Source organism: Mycteria americana, chromosome 1 (assembly GCF_035582795.1).
Source record: "Mycteria americana isolate JAX WOST 10 ecotype Jacksonville Zoo and Gardens chromosome 1, USCA_MyAme_1.0, whole genome shotgun sequence".
Lineage (NCBI taxonomy): Eukaryota > Metazoa > Chordata > Aves > Ciconiiformes > Ciconiidae > Mycteria > Mycteria americana.
The window spans coordinates 124,274,492-124,293,246 of NC_134365.1; the positions used below are offsets into that span (position 1 = coordinate 124,274,492).

Here is an 18,755-nt window from a genome sequence, read left to right on the forward strand (position 1 = left end):
GTTTAAGTATTTTCTTGTTCACTAGCAGAAAGGGGAAGGGCAGCAATTAGTATGTTAAAGTAAACAAGTGAAAGTCAGGGAACGAAAAGGAATTGGGAAAGATCTGAAAAATGTGTTTGCTATTGTCTCCTGGATCAGGAACCAGACCTTGGAAGGCCAGGGAGTCTATAAAATAAGTAATGCAGGAGCTTAAGGAAGTAAATGAAACCAGACCAAACAAACTAGGTTAGGCAGGAGCTAGATTTTAGGTGAGTCCTAATGAGAGGAGTATCAGCTTTCTGAGCTGTGCTGTCAGCAAGTTTTCTGGTGCTTAGTTTTTAATAAGATCTTGAAATGTACATCTGTCATGCTGTCTGTAGAATTTCCCCTTCTGAGGTGGGGGAAAAAATGCTGCTAGCAGCAAAATGGTAGAAGTACTTTCTTAGCTAGTTTGCCAAAATCAAAGGATGCCAGTGTTCTAGGAGCAGTTTTACACATTAAAAAAAAAAATGTCAAGCCAAGCTGGTATGGAGAAGATTTTATATTCCTATTTTTTTTTTTTCCGTGCTGCATACTTTGTGAATCAGAGAGAGAGAGAATTTGCAGCCAACTGGTCATAAGTACTCCCTGCCTTTGATTGTGTTTAGGTTTATCAATGCTAGAAGGCGAATTCTTCAGCCGATGCTGGATTCCAGTTGTTCTGAAACTCCAAAAACAAAGAAGAAAACAGCTCAGAACCGACCGGTTCAGAGGTTCTGGCCTGACTCCATTGCCTCAGGAGTTGCTCAGCAGCAATCTAATGAGCTCACGATGTCAGATGGTAAGGACAACTGGCTAAACCACAGATAATAAAGTTAATTCCTCTGTAACAGGGAAATGAAGGGTTTGATGCCTTTGGGGGGAGGAGACCTTCTTGGTATTTCAGTCTAAATGTGGTTTTAATCTGAAAAAAACATAAGAGAAATGTGTCAGGTTTTCCCTCTTTAAAAATTCTCTGCATTTTGGGGGGGTTTTCTATTGGAATTTATGTTGAGAGATTGTTGCTTTTGTTTCAAGAGTTACGAAACAACAGAACAAAGGTTAGATGTGCAGTTAAGTTCTCTCAGTATGTGTATGCATGTCAGTAGCATTCTGTTTGATTAGCAGTATTGGACTGCAATTTCAGTTTCATGACTCCCCATCCTGTTCACATTCCTTTCACTATTGCTAGAGGGACTGAGCATCTGCAATTCTATATATGCCTCGTGTTTCAAGTTGAACATTGAGAAGCAGAGAAGTGTAATAGAGCCTCCAAAGGCTTTGTCTGAAGTAACTTCCTCTGCATCAGATCAAACAAATACACTCAATTTAAGAAAGATAAATAACTGCTTTAATCTCAGGACCATCCTTTCCGTCCTGCCGCCTGCTGCTTTATTCCTTTCCAGTTTGTAGCAACTTCTCCCTCAGCCTCTGCTGGATCGGACAACAGCTTTATCCATTGAAGTCACCTTGAATCTCTATGAACACTCCCATTTTTTTGCAATGAATTAAGCTGGAATACTTTGCAGAAATGGTCTTGTGATGACTTGATTGGAGAGTTGCTGTAATGGGTGTCCATAACAGCTCAGTTTAAGATTCCTGGCCAACTTAATTCTGGCATTTCCTGATCTTTAAGTGTTTGACAACCTGTATAGCTTTTATTTCAATTTAGTTCCTTAGGTTTTCTTCCTGTTGATTAGAAACAAACTCTGTTATATATAAATATGTATTACTTAAAATTAGAAACCAAGAAAGATGCTAAAGTACTATGATTGTGCTTCTGCAGGTGCTGTTGTAACAATTACAGCTCCAGTCAACATGAATGTAGACAGTCTCCAGTCTTTGTCGTCCGATGGCGCTACTTTGGCTGTTCAGCAAGTTATGATGGCAGGGCAAAGTGAGGATGAGTCTGTAGACAGCGGTGAAGATGATGGAGGAGATCTCTCAACAACAAATATCAGTGGGCTGGTCTTGGATAACAGCGATTCTCTGCAGTAGGAAGAAAGAGAGTGTGACGAAATGTTTAGGAAAAAGAATGGACTGACTGACTGTTTTTATAGTTTGCACAGCAAACATTTTACACAAGTTTTATTTCTAATATGTTTTATATGTAGATATAGAAGGGTGCACTTTTTTGTATTTCATAGTAAGCTTAAAGAGTGTTTTTGCAGGTGCAGCAACTTCTTTCAAATGTGTTTGGTTTTTTTTTTTCATTTCTTATTTCAGAAAATTATATCTAGTAATATAAAGAACCACATAAGCACCCCTTTGTTCTATGAATTGGAAGTGCTGCAATTTCTAAAGAATTATGCAGTTTCAATTAGTGCTGTTATTTAATACAGCTCTTGATGGGCAGGTGATGTAAATTTAAAGCATGTGACACTAGTGTGTGGAACTTAATCATTAAGTTAGATGCATATATTTGAAAGATGCTTCTGCACCTTAAAAACTGCTAGTCTGAGGTGGACAGCAACACACATAAAAAGGAAATGTTGATGTGTGATTCAGTAGCGAATGTATGGCAATTTAAATAAGTTTAGTTTCTCTCATAGTCCGTGAGCCTGTTTATCATTTGCTATAAAAACTCCTATTTTTACCTTGCCGGGGTTATTGGATAAAAAATATTTTTATAAATTCACTAGGAATTGGGATGACGACTGTATTAAGCAGGAGGAAAAAAAAAAAATTTCCAGAGAGGAAAAATAAATGTTTAGTATTCCTATTTGGAAGGTCTGAAAACTGACCAAATTTAATAAACAAGCCTACGCTAGCATTCTGTGATTCTCAGCTATCCCACAGTGATATACTATATTTGATAATAGCATAAGAAGGACCCACTGTTTGATGGGATTTTGATATTGTCAAACATTGATTTATATTATGTGTAAACTAATATTCAAATTACATTAACTCTGTATCTAGACTTGTATCTGAAGATATTTGCTAAATGAATATTCAGGTAAGTAAATTCAAATACCCACAACTTTTCCAGTTATTAGAGAAATTTAACAGTTTATAGTTTGTACAACTGAATCTGAAAAATGAAAAGTTGCCTACTACACAGTCATGAATTCTGCTATCACTCTGCTATTTTATTGCATTTGAAATATTTTCCCCTAATACAAAAAGAAATATAACTTATGGCTTTATATAAAATTTCTTCAAATCTGAAGGTTACTACCAGAATATACAGCAGGCTTTATTAGAGTAGAAAATCCTTGTGTGCCATTTAAAAACTAAGAGCTAGTGATGAAAACACTTTTTTTTGTGGTAACAATTCATTTGTTTTTCCCGAAGTTTGGAGTCTGTGTGTGTCTATCCATGAACACTTACTTTTGGAACTTTGTATTTCCTGTTGTTCACTACAAATAACAGACTCTAAGAGTCTCATGGTAAGATCGACATCCTCTTTCCCCCCTGTCCATTTGTCACAATGTTGGGTTAGATCAAAGCCAAAACTTCCTTCTGATTTAGACCAAATCTAATTACATTTTTAACATGACAGGGAAGATGATGTTAGCTTTTAGAATCTTTAGACATTTTATTTGAACAAAGCCCTTTGACAGATGCAGATATTTAATTGAATACTTCATTTCTGCTTCACAAAACACTCAGGCTTATGCTTAGGTTGCATTGATTTCAATAGGATTAACACATGTACTTTTAGACATGCTTAAATGATTGGAAGTGGGTCTTTAAAGATTGTCTTCCAAGGCAAGTATAAGTTGGTATGAAGAAAAACTTCAGGAAGAAATGTCAGTAGCGTTGGCATACATACATGGAGAGTAATACTAGTTTTCAATGACTAGTCGCTATTTTGAAGAATTGGCATTGGGTTTTAGTCAACACAAGTGATGTTTCTGCTATGGCTTTCGCTTATTCCTGGCTGAGGATCTTGCTTCTTAGATCAAATGCTGTACTCCAGTTGGAGTGGTAATTTCTACAGAATTTGGTTTTTTCTAACTTCTCTAACTGCTTTGGCACTAATGTGCCATGTTTTTTAAAGAGAACAGTAAATGAATAATGAAAGATTTAATTAGGAAAGATTTGACATGGCATAACTGTCTCAAAGGCTATTGTGAAATCCAGTTTGATGCCAAAACATTTTAAAAGACAAATATCATGTACAAATCATGCTCCTTTGGAAACATTCAACCTACTGCTCCTGCAAAGGATACCCGAGATGACTAGAACAGACACACGGATTCTGTATTTTTCTTTTTAGTTGTTTTTTTTATTTAACTCCATAAGTTCTTCATCACCCCCACAGTTTCCATTATATAGTAGGTTACATTTGTTGGTTTGTTTGGAGTTTTTATTCAGGTACCCTTGTTCGTATTTAATAGTGCGTTAATCCTTGTACTTCTAGGACATAGGCAGATGAATAGTCTACTTCTCAGCGTGTACAGGCCTATGGAAAAATACGTACTTTTCCAAATCAACCTATGCTGGAGGAACAGGCCATTTCTCACTCTCCTTTCCCTCCCTGACCAGTCATTGCTGCCCCAGACCTACCAGCAGAGCTTTCCCCAGCCTGCTTTGAGGTAGTCTAGGAAGCAGCTCAGCCGGCAGATCTGGTGGGGTAGCAAGAAGCCAGCAGTGAAGGGAAGGGTAAACCAAAATGGGCGAGAGAACTTCTGTGGTTTGGAGGTAATGCGGCAATGGGCATTTGCCCACATTGAAAACTATGAGAACAGAGATCTTAAAAAGGGAGAGGGTATTAAAACAATTTAACATCTATACAGCTAGCTGGAAGAGGGTTCAGGAACGTGTAGTTTATGTGCCACTTGGAACTCAATGGGAAATAACCAGGCATCAGGGTTTGCAAACTTCTGAAAGTTTATTTTTCAGAAAGAAACCATTACCTGGTTAGCTTTTTTATTCCTCCCACCTTATATGCAGCCGAAGTTTTATTCTTATGAAACGTTTGCGACCTTGTCTTCAGCTAGTTTATCAGTACCTGGAAAGTGAAGTTGACAGAATTTACTGTGAAAGGGGGAATACGTAATAGTTTTACTGTCAAATTAGAAACATAAAAACATAGGGACGTGAATTCCTAAAATTGAAGAGGCTTTACCGATATAATCAAAGGCATTGCTTAACATATGGAACTCAAACCTTGTCTTTTAATTCAGTGAGAATTCTGTAGCGGGTATGAACTGCACAGAAGTGCTTTTTCTTTTCATGATTTAAAAAAAAAAAAAAGCAGTGTCCTTCCTTTTTTGCTGTGTAAGAAAGATTGCTGGTTTAAGCAAAGCATCACTGTTCAGGAAAGGTACACGTTTACATTAGTTAAAAAGTCTTTATAGGGGACCTAACTTTAAACCCATGTATAATTCTGCCTCCTGCCCCCAATTAAAGTCATGTTCATATGCAATAGAACTAATTTGTTTTTAAAATCAATGTAATTCTTCTGCAGTTATAATAATTGAAACTTTTAAGTTTTTTTCAACATAATCTAGATCATTAACCCAAAACAGGGTTCTCAGTCCAATTTTTCCAAGATTTCTGTAACAGGCAAGGCAATTTCCTGTTGTTCTTTAACTTTAGAAACATTGTGTTTTAGTAAATCAATTCCAAATTGATCAGGATATTTTTAAATGACTGTTCCAAAGAAATAATCATGTTGGAAAGCATTTAGAATCGACAGGCAGGGCTCTGGCTCTGCAGAGCGTTTCCTAGATCTGGATATTGGGTCAAAGCGGAGTCCTGCTGACCTCAGGGAAACTCCGTGAGGCTGCCTGTCGGGCTGCATTTACCTGCAAGAGAATTGGTTCCTTGCTCTGGTCCCTGGTCACTATTGGGAACCTTTTGGAGAGCCCTCCAACTTTATCTTGCCTCCATACCTAGGTTTTCTTCCAGTGGAAACGAGGGTGTGGAGGAAGGGCTTGGAAGGGCAGGAATTCGTGTTACACACCTGGTGTGCACCATGTGTCATTTTCATGTTCAAAATATGGCCAGAAGGCAGACCTGCGCTGAGGAATTAGAGTTCCCAGTTCCTGCGCTTTCAGAGTAGCTTGGTTTGTGGGTATTCTAGTGGAGTAGAGCCACAAAGACTTAATGCATGAATAATATATCTATTTGTTTCTCTAATCACATGGAAAAAGAATTAGAAGGCAGTTCAGCTTCCTGACTTTATGCACTTGACAGCCCAAAGGATGAAACAAAGCCTTTCCAAGGGATGATAGTTTCATAAAACCATTAGACTTGTAGCACTTAAAACAAACAAACAGAAACTCAAAACACCCTGGTATTTTGAAAAATTGGAACACATGCATTTAATTGTAATTAAAGTTGATTTAAGATTTATTTTCTGAAGCTGAGTCGTCCTGGGAGGGAAAAAAAATTAATAAGTACTTGTCTATGCAAGACATAAATGTCAAAAATGTGTGAATTACCCATTTTTAGGTGCTGTATTGTTATTGTCTTTTTGACTTCTGTTACTTTGATTAGTCTTTTAAACCTTTCAGGCTTCTATTCAGCTTAGTTTTTAGAGTTGAATAGGCAAAATGTAGTTTTGAAATCCTGTTGGAAATGTAACTAACCTTCATTCCCTCATGAAAGTCTCGCATGTTAAACAATTAAGTGAAATGTTTTGGTTTCCTAATAATAAATTCAAACTCTCACCACCTCCTAAAAACAGAGCATATCCATGAAAATGCAGGTTTAATTATAGTGTGCAAATGATCAAATCATCGGCCTTGTGCTGAATACACTTTGCTCTTTACTGTTCAGCTGCACTGAACAGTAAAGCAGGTTGGTTTTGCCAAACTCGAACTCAGTGTGGGTTCCCTCCCCCCCACCCCTGGCTGGCTAACTAACCTCCTTCAAATAGGTTTTGGGTTGTTTAATTTTTAACTCCAAAAGTAACTTGATCAGCCAGTGTAAAGTGTAGTGAAATTGGCACTAATGTGCTTTTAAGTGATTGCCCAAATCATGTTATTTGTTCATTCTTGTCACCTGGAGATATAAAATCTGTTCCTTTTCTGTGACTTAGTTCTTTAGGACCTGCTGAGTGATCACAGCTGTTTTTGCCAGAGAAAAGCAAGGTGCGAGAAAGCAGTGAAATGCCTTACCAACCTTGTAGACTACTATAAAGATACTGACTTTGTGTTAATAGAATCCAGTGTTTTCAGGTCGTGACAGAAGTTGCCCATAAATCTTTCCATGGGTTAGCAACATTTGGTCTATACAATCGACAATCTCTAAAATGTGAACCCTGTCACTTTTTTTTCCTTGGTTGTTAAGGGATTTTGAAGCAACTGATCTGTCAAGGGATAAAATTAAAAATCAGAATATGCTTCATGGATGATTTATTTTTACGCTGCTGTTCTTTGTGAACTGAAAAAGCACATTTTTAAAGCAAAGCATTCGTGTTACTTTAAACAGTATTGTTTGGCTGAAAGACAAATATGTTTTCAAGAAATCTTGAGCATAGTTTCAAACTAGTTAACTAGTTCTTGGCTAGGGACAATTCTCGGCCTTTTTATTGTTTGAGTTTTCTTGTTTATGCAAAAGAAAAATATTTACTAGTTCTTACCAGTATGGGGATTTTTATTATGCTTTTGTCATGCAGGAGCAGCTTCGATGAAAGAAAGAATTAGCAGGTAAATAGTCCATAATGTGTGTGACTTTGGGGTTTTTTTTTTCGTTGTTGTTTCAAAATTGTTAATTAAAATGGCATGGACATCAAACTTTCAGTAATGGTTCCAAGCATATATGGCAGTGACTTATTTCAAAAGACTTCCCCTTGTGCAAGTCCCATGTGTTAACTTGTTTAGCCAGATAGGCTGTAACGCGCTTGCAAAATTACCATGTTCTACTAGATCAGAAATCTTCAGGAAATGAGCAGCCTTTTTATTACAAGATAGCGATTCCTCTCTAGCAAGAAACTCAGACTTGTTTCATCCAGTGTGTGTGAGTCTTACGCGCAAAGACGCAGGCAGACACGGGTGCTCTGGAGAGAAGATGTACTTCTGCTTAGCACTGAAGCGTTATTTATTCCTACTCCTGCTTCCCCAGCATCCGGCTCGGTGACATCCAAGGGCGATCCCCAGACAGCACAGCCCTGAGCCCGGCACACCTGGCCGAAGGGGTCCTGTGCGTGACGGTGCTGGCTGGAGCTGGTACAGCCTCGTGGTGCCGTGCCAAAGTTTTACAGCTTTTGACTTATGCCAGAACGTGTCCCCAAGGATTTTGAATCATATTTTGTTTTTAAAGGGTTAATCTGTGATTAACTGAGTAGTATGTGTCTAGACGCAGGAGTATTTGATCATTTCTTTGTCTGACGTTAAAAGAGCGCTTGAGAATAACTCCTGGCGATACCATTGGAAATAGTTTTAACTCCACTGCTGCCAGGGAGCAATTTTTCCCTTAATCTGAAGAGGATAAAAAACCAACCAACCAACCAACCAAACCAAAAAAACCCCTGTAAAGCAGATTATTTCACCTACATTATGTCCAGGGTAGCATGTCCCTAGTCCGTTGGTTTCAAATTCCCCTGAGAGGTGAATCCCCTTCTTCAAGAAGGGTTAGAGGAGTTAGAAGCATAGTCATAAGCAACCGGTGAACCTGTTTGCTTTTGTGGAGCACCTGTTTACAAAACAGTAATCCTTTAGCATGCAGCTTAGGGCTGTTTCTAATTACCCCTCTTTTGTAGAAAACCAGAGCAATATCCTCAATGCTAGGGAAAATAAACCCGACTCTACCTGCAGTGTAAGATGAGGATTCTGCACAAAGTAACAGATAAGGTTGGGACACATCCTAGGTACTGCATTATTTACTCAAAATCCGTATTTAAATTCATGCAAGTACAGAGTGTGCAAGGTATGCAGGATTAAGCCTGTGGTGTATTTAAAAAACAAAATGAAATTGCAAACCACCGTTTGGACACCCTACTAAAAGCTGAAAGGAACGTGACCTTTGTAGGTTCGGTTTGTCTTCCTCATGCAACTAAGATGTGATCTAGAGTTTACAAAATAATCAGGGAAAATCTCCTATGGATATTTATAATCTCGGTTGGTCTTTGGACTTTTGTGTCGCTACTAGTGTAAGTCAGAAGATTAGGCCCTTGGACCTATTCCTGACCATCATTCCTAGCCCACTTTTTGTTAGGTTAAGATCCAAGCATTTTTAAACTTAGATTTTTAATAGTTGTGAATAATATGCAGATCATACTTAAGAAACTAGTGATTGACTTATATGCCATTTTTGCTGTGCCCCCCCTCCCCCCTTTCAGTATGAGCTACAAACCGCAGAGACTCTCCTTCATGCCTAAACGTTCATCACATTATGTTTACTGTGCATTTCTGCGTAGCTCAGTTTATAACCTTGTTTGGTCTTTAAGATTTAGACCGCTTACTTTCAGCAGAGGCTAGCACACAGAAAAGGCAAGGGGGCTTAACTATATGTGTGATTATGTAAGCAAAATCAATTACTGCACAGGTACTGATTTTTCTAAGATACTTAGGAGTGTATATGGCTCCGTGGGTGAGATCCAAATTAAGGCCAGGATGGGGAGAGAGAGAGAGAGAATATTTCTGTTACTGGTGTCTCAGTGTATTTTTATATTGGAACAAGAGGGTGGGTTTTTTCTTTGGGTTTTTTGATACACAAAAGGACTATCTTGCACAGCTGATTCTGATTAACTTTCTTAACTCTGTACTATAGCTGGATTGAGACCTGAAAGCTCTTGACAATTTTAAGAAGCATCATCAAATGAAACTCAGAGATTTTGAGGGGTTTAGATAATACCTGTGCTGCCTTTTCAGCTTTTCAGATGCTGGGGGAAGCACTACTCCTGACTCACTTGTAAATGCAGTGACACTTTAAGCAGCTACGGAAATAATAATTTTCCTCCAAGATTCTTCATTCTGCTTTCAAACAACTGTTTTTGCATTCCTGTTCTTTTTTTCTCCTCCCCTCCTTCCTTTCTTTGAAAGCTGGCGACAATTAATCCTTGATTACATGCCCTAGACTTTTTCTGCGTCACTTGAGCTTTTCAACTGTGAATAGTGTTGAATAATGGCTCCGCAAATCACTCCAACATTCAAAGCCAGCTTTGCTGGGAAAAGCCCAACAACTTTACAGAACTGAGTTGTGGATGCTACTATAAACGCAGTATCGGAATGGTAACTGAAAATAAGCTGTCAGCGTAGATGCACAACCTTGAAGCTAAATCACTTTAGGCCTAAAACAATTTGTACGTTATTTTCCCAAATGAACGCGTGTCACTTTTGTCACGGATGTGCTTTTTTATAATGTTTCCGTTTGTTCAAGTAAAAGGTCTTAGGCATAGAAATGCATATTTTAATACGCTGCATCACAAAATATGCACATCTTAAGGAAACATGCAAACCTCCTCCCCTTAAATCATGCAAATCCTTAATTTAAAGAAATTACACTTAATAAATGGTCAGAAAAATCCATTTCTGTTTTAAATTTTAGAAGCAAAATACACACTGCATCAAGTGTGCATATATTGAGTTTGCCCTGAAACTCCTGACCAGTACATCCCTCTTTTTGTGCAGCCCCTTGCTTGCTGTTCTGTGACTTTGACCAAGATAACCCAAGTGTCAGCTCCTCTGCTCTTCCCAGAAGACATCTGTTTCAAATGCCAAACCTACATTTTTGGTCCCCTCTGCCCACCCACATGGAAGAAGGAAAGGCTGTTACTTGTGATGCAGAGAACATCTGACGATCAGGACTTCTCTTATTACCATGCAATATTGTTTGCAGTTTCTTCTACGCTATCTCTGTGATTTTTTTCACTGTGATATTGGACCAAAGGGATAGGGGAAGAAGTTGCATTTAAAAAATCTGCTTCAGCTCAATGTCCTGGTGTAGGTCAACTTTTACTTCATAATATTTTTCTTTTTACGTTGACCCAATCATATCTGTGTGTGTGAGTTTAGTTCTCATCCTTGTGCTGTTTGCTGGTTAGTACGTTGCATCGTTGCCACGCCAGCAGGCATGTCAGGGCAACTGTATACGCCTAAAATTTCCTATAAGGAACACCTTCACAAGATAGTTTCAAATTTTACCTCTCTCCCTGCCCCCAAATTTTAAAGAAAAAGTATTTCTAGGGGGATGTAGTCAGTCCATTACCAACAATGAGTGGGTACGGTTTAGTTGAATGAGGGGATCCTGTAGGAAACCTCTCACATTGCTGTCATCCTGGTCAGAAATCACAAGTGCAGAACCTGCCACAGGATCAGGATTTCTGATAATTTAAGAGCGTAATACCTCGTCAAACTGAGAGACAGCTGTACTCCTAAAGCTGGGCTTTTACAGATGAAGACGGGGGGAGCGGAGCAGCAGGGATGCTAAAGCTGTTTGGTGAACTACCCAGAAAGAATTCACTTCTTCTGGCAGGGTGTCAGGAAAGGAGGAGGACATGGGCAAACACTTTAACTGCTTGGCACTGGGTGTAGTTGTGCTGAAAGGGCACCTCCTAACGGGCTTTCACTCATGAGTATTTTACCCTAATATTTGACAGCCTCGTGAGGCAGGAACTGAGAGGGCATGTTAAAAGGAGTGATGCCCAAAACATGGTTCTGTTTAAATCAATGATTAAATCAATAATACAATGAAGAAAGGCCCTGTCAGTTCCACAAATAACTAAGCAGCAGTAATGATCTTTTACAAAGTTATGGGACACTGAAGAACACAAACACCACCACCACCCCCGACTTGATTGCATTATATGTAAAATGAGTTCTTTTTAGGAGTTGCAAATTTCAGCTTTTGACTCAATTTTCAGGGCTAGTTTAGGGATGCACAAGGGTTTGTATACTGCTTTGCACTTAAGAAACACGTACGGCTCCTTACCTGCGAACGTGTGCCTGGTTGCGATGCAAAGTTACAGTGACCATGCAAATGGGTAGCCACAAAACTATGCCAATGTCCAGATCATGGGGAAAATCTGACCTGGAAAAAAATAAATGACAGTACCAGCAATATTGTGTCCAAACATAGACAAGCACATGTGTGATTAATATTGGAGAGTCCAGGACAACACCCATTCAAATAAAGCATGCTAAAAACCAAGACGTTAAACTTAAGTGAATAAATTCTGACAACTGAACAGTGCGTTGTCTTTGAGCAGGGTTTTTTTTCTTTTCTCCCTGTGCTGGTGCTGTTCTTGGAAAAAGTAACATAATGCAGCTTCTTATTTCAATGTGATGAAATGCAGCCAGAGATCCTGCGAGACATCCAGGCAGAGGCTGGAGATGCAAGCTATCCTCAAATCGGAGATGGCGGCAGGGCAAAGAAACTTTGGAGTTCACCTCCAACGGGCGGCTTGCAAAGGGGCCGGCGGGGGCTTTTTGCACAGATTGATTGAAGAATAACTCCTCATTGTTCCTATGCTGACCCTGTATAAAGAGCATTCACACAAAACCAATATTATTCAGGGATTGCTGTCTGTCAGTCATTCTTTCCTGTTCAAAGGTTATCAGTCACACAAGGGGGAGAAGCAGTGGGACAGATAAGATGCCTGACAAAGAATAAACAGCCTCAGCTGACCACCACCCTCCCCAGGTGACAGGGAGTCTGCCCAAATCACTCGTGACTCCCTCCGAACAACCGCTACGCTTGCAAACCCATTCTGATTGCCTTAAATGCTTGGCAGATGAGAGAGCTAACCCCATGGACTAAAAATACTCACACCTTGCAAGCGTATACAGGATGTGAATTCATTCAGCTATTGGGAAACACCTGGACAGCGGTGTAATTAACACCTATAAGGGGAGGAATTTCTTGTGCTGCTGGCTTCAGCAGCAGCACGGGATGCTCAGATGTCGAGTACGGGGGGTGTAGGTGCTGTTTTCCCCCACCCCGGCAACAGCTGAGACGGGAGCTGCTCTCTCCCTGCTGCGTTCATGCCGGTGTCTGGTCTGTGAGGTGACGGCGAGCTTTAACCTTACCGAAAACTAAGAGATTTTTTTCAACCATACGGAGAAGAGCGGAGGGGGAAGGGACGCTGGGTAAAACCCCTTTCCCCGTGACAGAAACGCGTCCTCTGGGAGCAGGGCAGGGACGTGCATGAGGCCGGGGGCTCAGCTTGCGCTGGAGCCGGGGAGCCCCGGCAGCCGGCTGGACCCGGCGCGCACGGAGGCGTGGGCACCCTCGCTGCTGGGGCAGGGTGATTTCTGACCCCCTCCCCACGGCCCAGCTGCAATAAAATCCGTGGTGGAAGAGCCGAGTGTTCATTATCGTGGGCTCAATATCAGTTTACATCCGGAGTCGCCGTCTGCCTTCTCTAAGAACACCTACCTCAGGAAACCAGGGGAAGGTACGAGGTGTTGTTTCCTAACCTTGTTCCGTGTCGCGAGTGACGAGCTTCTCACCTCCGAACTGCAAGGCGAGCGCTGCAGAAGTTGCTGACTGCCCGAAGATGCCTGGGCTTGGTGCCTCTTGTGGTTTTCCACATCGAGCGGGAGCGCGAGGTGGCTTTTGCGAGGCCGTGTCACCTCTCGGTTTGCGGTGAGCGCTCTTCCTCACCCAGACCAGCCCTCAGGTTTGCTGCAGTTTTCTGCAAATCGCACAGGCAGGAGGCGAAACTGCCGAGCGCGTCGGCTGTACGGCGTGGGTGACGGCCACACGGGTCGTCCCGACAGCGGGGACGGGACAGGGAGCTTGCCAGGCTCCTGGGGAGGGATGTTTTCCCCATTAAAGGCGTCTCCTGCTGCCTTGCTTCCCCGTCCCCGCAGCAGTGGGTGCAGGACTGGGGCAAGGAGGTATCCCGGCTGCCCCAGCTCCACGCAAAACACGTCCCCGTATGTCCCCAGCACGTCCCCTTCGTCTGCTCTCAAACTGCCCGGTGCGAGGCCCCGAACCAGCGTGGCCCTGTAAGTCCCCGAGAGCCCTCCAGCCTCGGGAAGCATCCGGGTTGGGGGTCCCAGCCCGCTCCCACCCTGCAGCTCCCCGCCGAGGGCCATCGGTGGGGTGGCTGTGTGGAGGGGGACAGCGTGGCCCCCTCGGGAGCCCTTGTTCCCCAGGCCCAGCTTTGGGGTGCAGCAGTTCTTCAGATGTGCTGAGCTCTCACGTCTCTGGCCGAGGGTCACCAGAGCCCGGGGCAGAGCCAGCCTCTGGCAGTGCCAATCGACGGGGACCCTCGCGGCGTCTTGAAAAGCACATTCGCCTGCTTCCTCCAACTTGTTTCTAACCCTTCGCCTGAATCTCATCTGCTCACTGGGTTTTTGCAGTCGTACAGCATCAGGCACAGCAGTAACAAGGAATATGAAAAGAAGCCAGGGGGCTTTAAGGTTTAAGGTTTCCAGGTATGCCCGTGGCCAAGGCGGCTGGAGAGAGGCTTGCCTGGCCCGAGTAACACCAGCTAACGCAGGAGGAAAGCAAAGCGTGTGTGTGCTCATCAGTAAAGTTTTCAAAAGTTTATTGGTAAAATTGATTTTATTCAACCCCTAGAAGGAACAAAATTAACACTTGTTCATGTGATGAAGCCGTGTTTTTTATTACAGTCTCCCTACATATATATATATATGTATGTATATATCTATATACAGCAAAGCATTCAGAAGATGCGGTTCTGCCGTATCCTATGTCGGTCTCCAGCAGTGGTAAGGGGAGAGCACAAGTGAGGAGGACGCAGTCACTGATACAAAATTTGGGGTATTCCTGCTGAAACAGGACACAGCAGGGACTGACAGCAGGGTCAGCCCTGGGTAACTGCTTCACCAAGGTGGCTGTGAAGGGTCAGCCCTTGACTGCCAACATCCTTTACGTGGGCTTCATGGCTTTGCTCCGGAGGATGGAGGCGTGAGAGGGGTTTGCCTCCTCCTGAGAACACAGCCATGTGCTAACCCACCTACTCCCCCCACCTCAAAAAAAGCCGGGAGAGGGGGACGTCAGCGGATCTTCTGATTTTGGTCCCACCACTTTGAATTTAATGGAATTACAGGAAGCGAAAACCTGGCCCCCAGGAGGAAGTTTATCCAGCGAGTTATATAAACAGACGATACAAACGTAAACACGTACAAAAGCTCAATCGTCTTACAAATAAATAAATAACTGCATTGTTTCAGTTACACGCTAGCAGCAGTCTAACCTCTCGTAGCCCACCGCCGTGGAACGTGCCTTACAACAAAGCAAGCTCACCTGCCATAGACGCTTTGCCCTGGCATATAAATGACATACAATGCGGGATCCCTCTGGTGCTCTGTGGCACAGCCGTATCCGTCGCCAAGTCCTCTAGGACAGTTTGAAGCATTTAACACTTTTCAGCGGGGATGCCCAGAAAGCCTTCTGCTGCCAGGGAGGCTCCGCGTCCTCCTGCCCTCAGCCGGCAGAGAGGACAGGCTCACTCCTCGCTCTCGCTGCCGCTGCACTGCAGCTGCCCACCCTGGGGAGGGCAGGTGCAAATCCGGGCACCCCGGGCGGTGACGGTGCCGGCGGGCACCGCCATCTCCTCCTCGTCGTAGCAGACGCAGCGGGGGCAGCCGTCGGCCACGGGGCTGCCCACGGCCTGGCAGGCGGGGGGCAGGCGGGGGCACAGCGGGGCGCAGGTGATGTCCCCGCCGGGGTGGCAGGTGCACAGCTTGCGGGCAAAGTCGATGTAGAAGGAGCGGCCGGCGGGGACGTGGCCGCTGGCGAAGCCTTGCATCTCACAGTCGCTCTCCAGGTAGGGCGGGCAGGCGCAGGGTGGGGGACAGGGCGGGCAGCAGTCCCCGGCAGTGGCGGTGGTCGGCCCCTCCATGTCCCTCTCGGGGCACGGGGTGCAGGCGCTGGGGTCACACATGGGTTTCGGGGCTGCACCGCAGAGCAGGAGGCAGGCGAGCGACAGGCGAAGGGCGCTGGTGAGAGCCATGCTTCTGGGGAGAGAAAGGGGGAGATAGGTGCAGGCGTCACGCTGGGCATGGGCACACCGACCCTCCAAGGTCGGGACCCCTCCAAGGGTTAAAGCGAGTGGGACGCAGCCGCCTCTCCCCGACATGCCCGTTAGCCGTAGTTTTGGTCATCTGCAGCTTGCGGGGACCAGGGTGGTTTGCTCTAAAACAAAAAGTCTTGTGCCCGAAAGCTCATCCTGGCTCCACCGAGGTGTCCTCCACCCACCGGGTGTTCAGACGGCTGCAACGTGGGTACTGGCTTAGCAAAGTCCACATTGCAGCACACACTGAGCTTTGGCACGGTTGCCCTGGCCAGCAAACGGCACTTGTTCACCCCTATATTGATGCTAATAGTTTACGTTTCAGTGACTAATTGCTCCTGGGAGGCATTCAGCCATGGACCCATGAAGGGCTCAGAGAAGCACTGTCTGTTTTGGTGGCTCGTCCTGTGGCTACTGCCGCAGTCGGGACCCTGCTTCTCCACAGACCGGGTCCGGGTGTCAGCTCCCGGCCCCTCACGCTGTGCCGCTTGCCACCTGGCAGCTCGCTGCCTGCCTTTTCCAGCCGCCGCACTCCCTCCCGGGAAGCCAAGGGGGTCACCTCATCCTTATTTCAACTTGCGAAGCCTCTGCTTCATAAGGAAGATGTTTCCAATGCCGGGCGCTCCTCCTGAGACACTGCTCTTTGCCTTCCTCAGGTTTTCGGCCAGCCCGTTTTCAAGCAGAGAGCCATTAACGGGCATGAAATCCCCTCCCTGTGCCTCCTCCCTCCTCCTCCTCCTCTTACACTCCCTAGGATGCCCAGCACCTCCTGGCAGCTCGCGCTGACTCCCTTCTCTGTCTTAAGGCTGAGGACTCTTCTTTCGGACTGCCAGCTTTTCAAGACCCAACATTTCCTTAAGTGCAGCCTGCACTTTTGGATCCCTTCCCCCTGTGTGAGGGACCTTACGTCCTGCTGTATTAAATACGCTTGCTTCCCTCCTGCACTGGCTCCTTCCAGGCTGGGTCTCTTCTCCGGTTGCCCCAATGCCACCTTTGATTACAATTATATCGTTACCTACATTTTTTTATAGCCCCCGTTTCCTACTCTTGCAGACATGCAACTACTTGCAATTACTTCTTAACTTTTCTTTAAACAAAAATATTTCCAAATTGCATAACTACAAAGAAAAAACTTGAAAGCGTGAACTCCATCCGTCTTCTATTTGAAAAAAGAAAGACTTTAAAGCTTTCCTGTTTTTAAAGCAAACTCTTGCTTGTCTAAGTTACCGGTAACTGCTTCATGCTCGCTGTAAGTTCCTGTTCTGCCCCTTCGTTTCATTCACACATTTTAATCTACCAGTTCCTTTATCATCGTTCCCAGTGCACTGATCGCTGTGCCGGGCAGCACGGAGCCCAGGCCCGCTCCCCGGGGAAAGGCTGCTGCTCGGCGAGGATCTCCCTTCTGCAGCCCCACTCCAAGAGCTCCCTCCCGGCTGCTCCCGGCTTCGGCCGCCCGGTTCCTCTGGGCTTCGCACACAGAGAGAGAAGGGCACCGCCATCAGACACCATTAAGTCAAAGGTTTCGCACCCCCGAACCTCTGTCCAACCCCGGCAGTCCCACTCACCACCGAAACCTCTGGCCCCACCTAGCAATGAAACCAGGCTTCTTCAACAGAGCCGATTTCCAGCAAAACCACGACATCGCGTTTGTCATCAGGCAGCTGCAGCGGGAACAGCCTCCTGCTCCAGCCAGGACGCTTTTCCTAGCGCAAATGCTCATCCTCCCCCTTAGTTTTGGGAAAGCAGGCTGCAGGCTGGCCGAGGCGCTCCCTCCCGCCCTGTGCCAGGTCCCCACGGGTCCCGGCCGTGGCCGTGCCGCGAGGCGCTGCACGGAGCTGGTTACCTGCAGGGTGGCCGGCCAGGCGGGACGGGCGCTGGGGCGCGGTGCAGGACCCTGAGCCGTGTCTCCGGTCTTCGCCCCGCAGCCCGCCCGGGCCCTCTATTTATGTGCCGCCGGTGGTGGGCCCATGATGAAACACTGGTGGGGGGAGACGGGGGAGGCGGGGAAGCCTCCGTAACGCAAAAGGTGGCTGGGCAGGGCCAGCAAGATGCTTATCTTGCTAGTGGTGTTGGTTTAGTCCGTGTGACCGCAGACTCATCCAGCATCTCCCAGCCGTCTGCAGTGCTGTCATCTCTCCCCACGTCCCGCTTTGCAGACTTCAGCCAGGGTTTCCGAAGAGTCAGCATCCCCTGCGCTTCGCAGGCTGCCGGGGGCACGGACGCCGGCGTCCAGAGGGAAAGATTTAAAAGCTCTAGCGAGGCAGCACAGGTGGAGGGTAGCCAGCTCCAGCTTTGATGCTCCCCTTCAGGAGCCGGAGGTGGGCATGGACCTTGTTGGGGCACCTGTTTTATCCCTGTCTCCCAGCAGTTCCCGGGGCAGGGCAGCCCTCCCACGCCGCACTCCATTTAAAGCACTTCAGGCCCTGCACAGCTGTTTTCCTCTAGATTAAGCTGCAGGGAGCCAAGGCCATGTGTCCCAGCGGAGGAGGCTTGCATGAGTTTCACGTGCGGGCATAACCCATGTGTCCTGACCGGCGTGGGCAGCCCGAGCTCCTCCGGGGCCATTTGCTCCCTGGTGTGAAAACGTCCTACCCTGATGTACTAACGACCTTGTTGGAAATGTGCCCCCCAACATCGCAGAGCAATGAGATGAAGAGCAGGTACGTCTTGCAGCAGATGGGACTGTGGGGAGCAGCAAGGGTTTCTGGAGCACACCCCCCCACGCACACACGCGCGCACCCCTCGGAGCAGGCGGTGCTGGGAGAAGAGCGTGGGCTGGTGCTGCAGGACCAGGGTCCGTCTCCTGCACCGGAGCTGGGTGCTGTGCTCAGAGCAGTGGGACTGGATGCTGCCCGGCCCTCGCCCTCCTCCC

At 45.5% G+C, this 18,755-nt stretch overlaps 1 protein-coding gene across 13 annotated transcripts in view; it reads left to right on the forward strand.

Moving 5' to 3' along the window:
• PKNOX1 (PBX/knotted 1 homeobox 1) overlaps nt 1-8,195 on the forward strand; it is a 48,321-nt gene extending 40,126 nt beyond the window's left edge. For 5 of the 13 annotated variants that reach the window (XM_075519433.1, XM_075519403.1, XM_075519414.1 and 2 more), the window contains 2 exons: nt 627-799; nt 1,784-8,195. In XM_075519433.1, coding sequence (XP_075375548.1) covers nt 627-799; nt 1,784-1,995 — 385 coding nt within the window. In that variant the 3' untranslated portion in view covers nt 1,996-8,195. The remainder of the gene's footprint in view (nt 1-626; nt 800-1,783) is intronic. The other 8 variants (XM_075519378.1, XM_075519395.1, XM_075519369.1 and 5 more) reach the window with 2 other exon arrangements.
• Nucleotides 8,196-18,755: the final 10,560 nt, after the last annotated feature.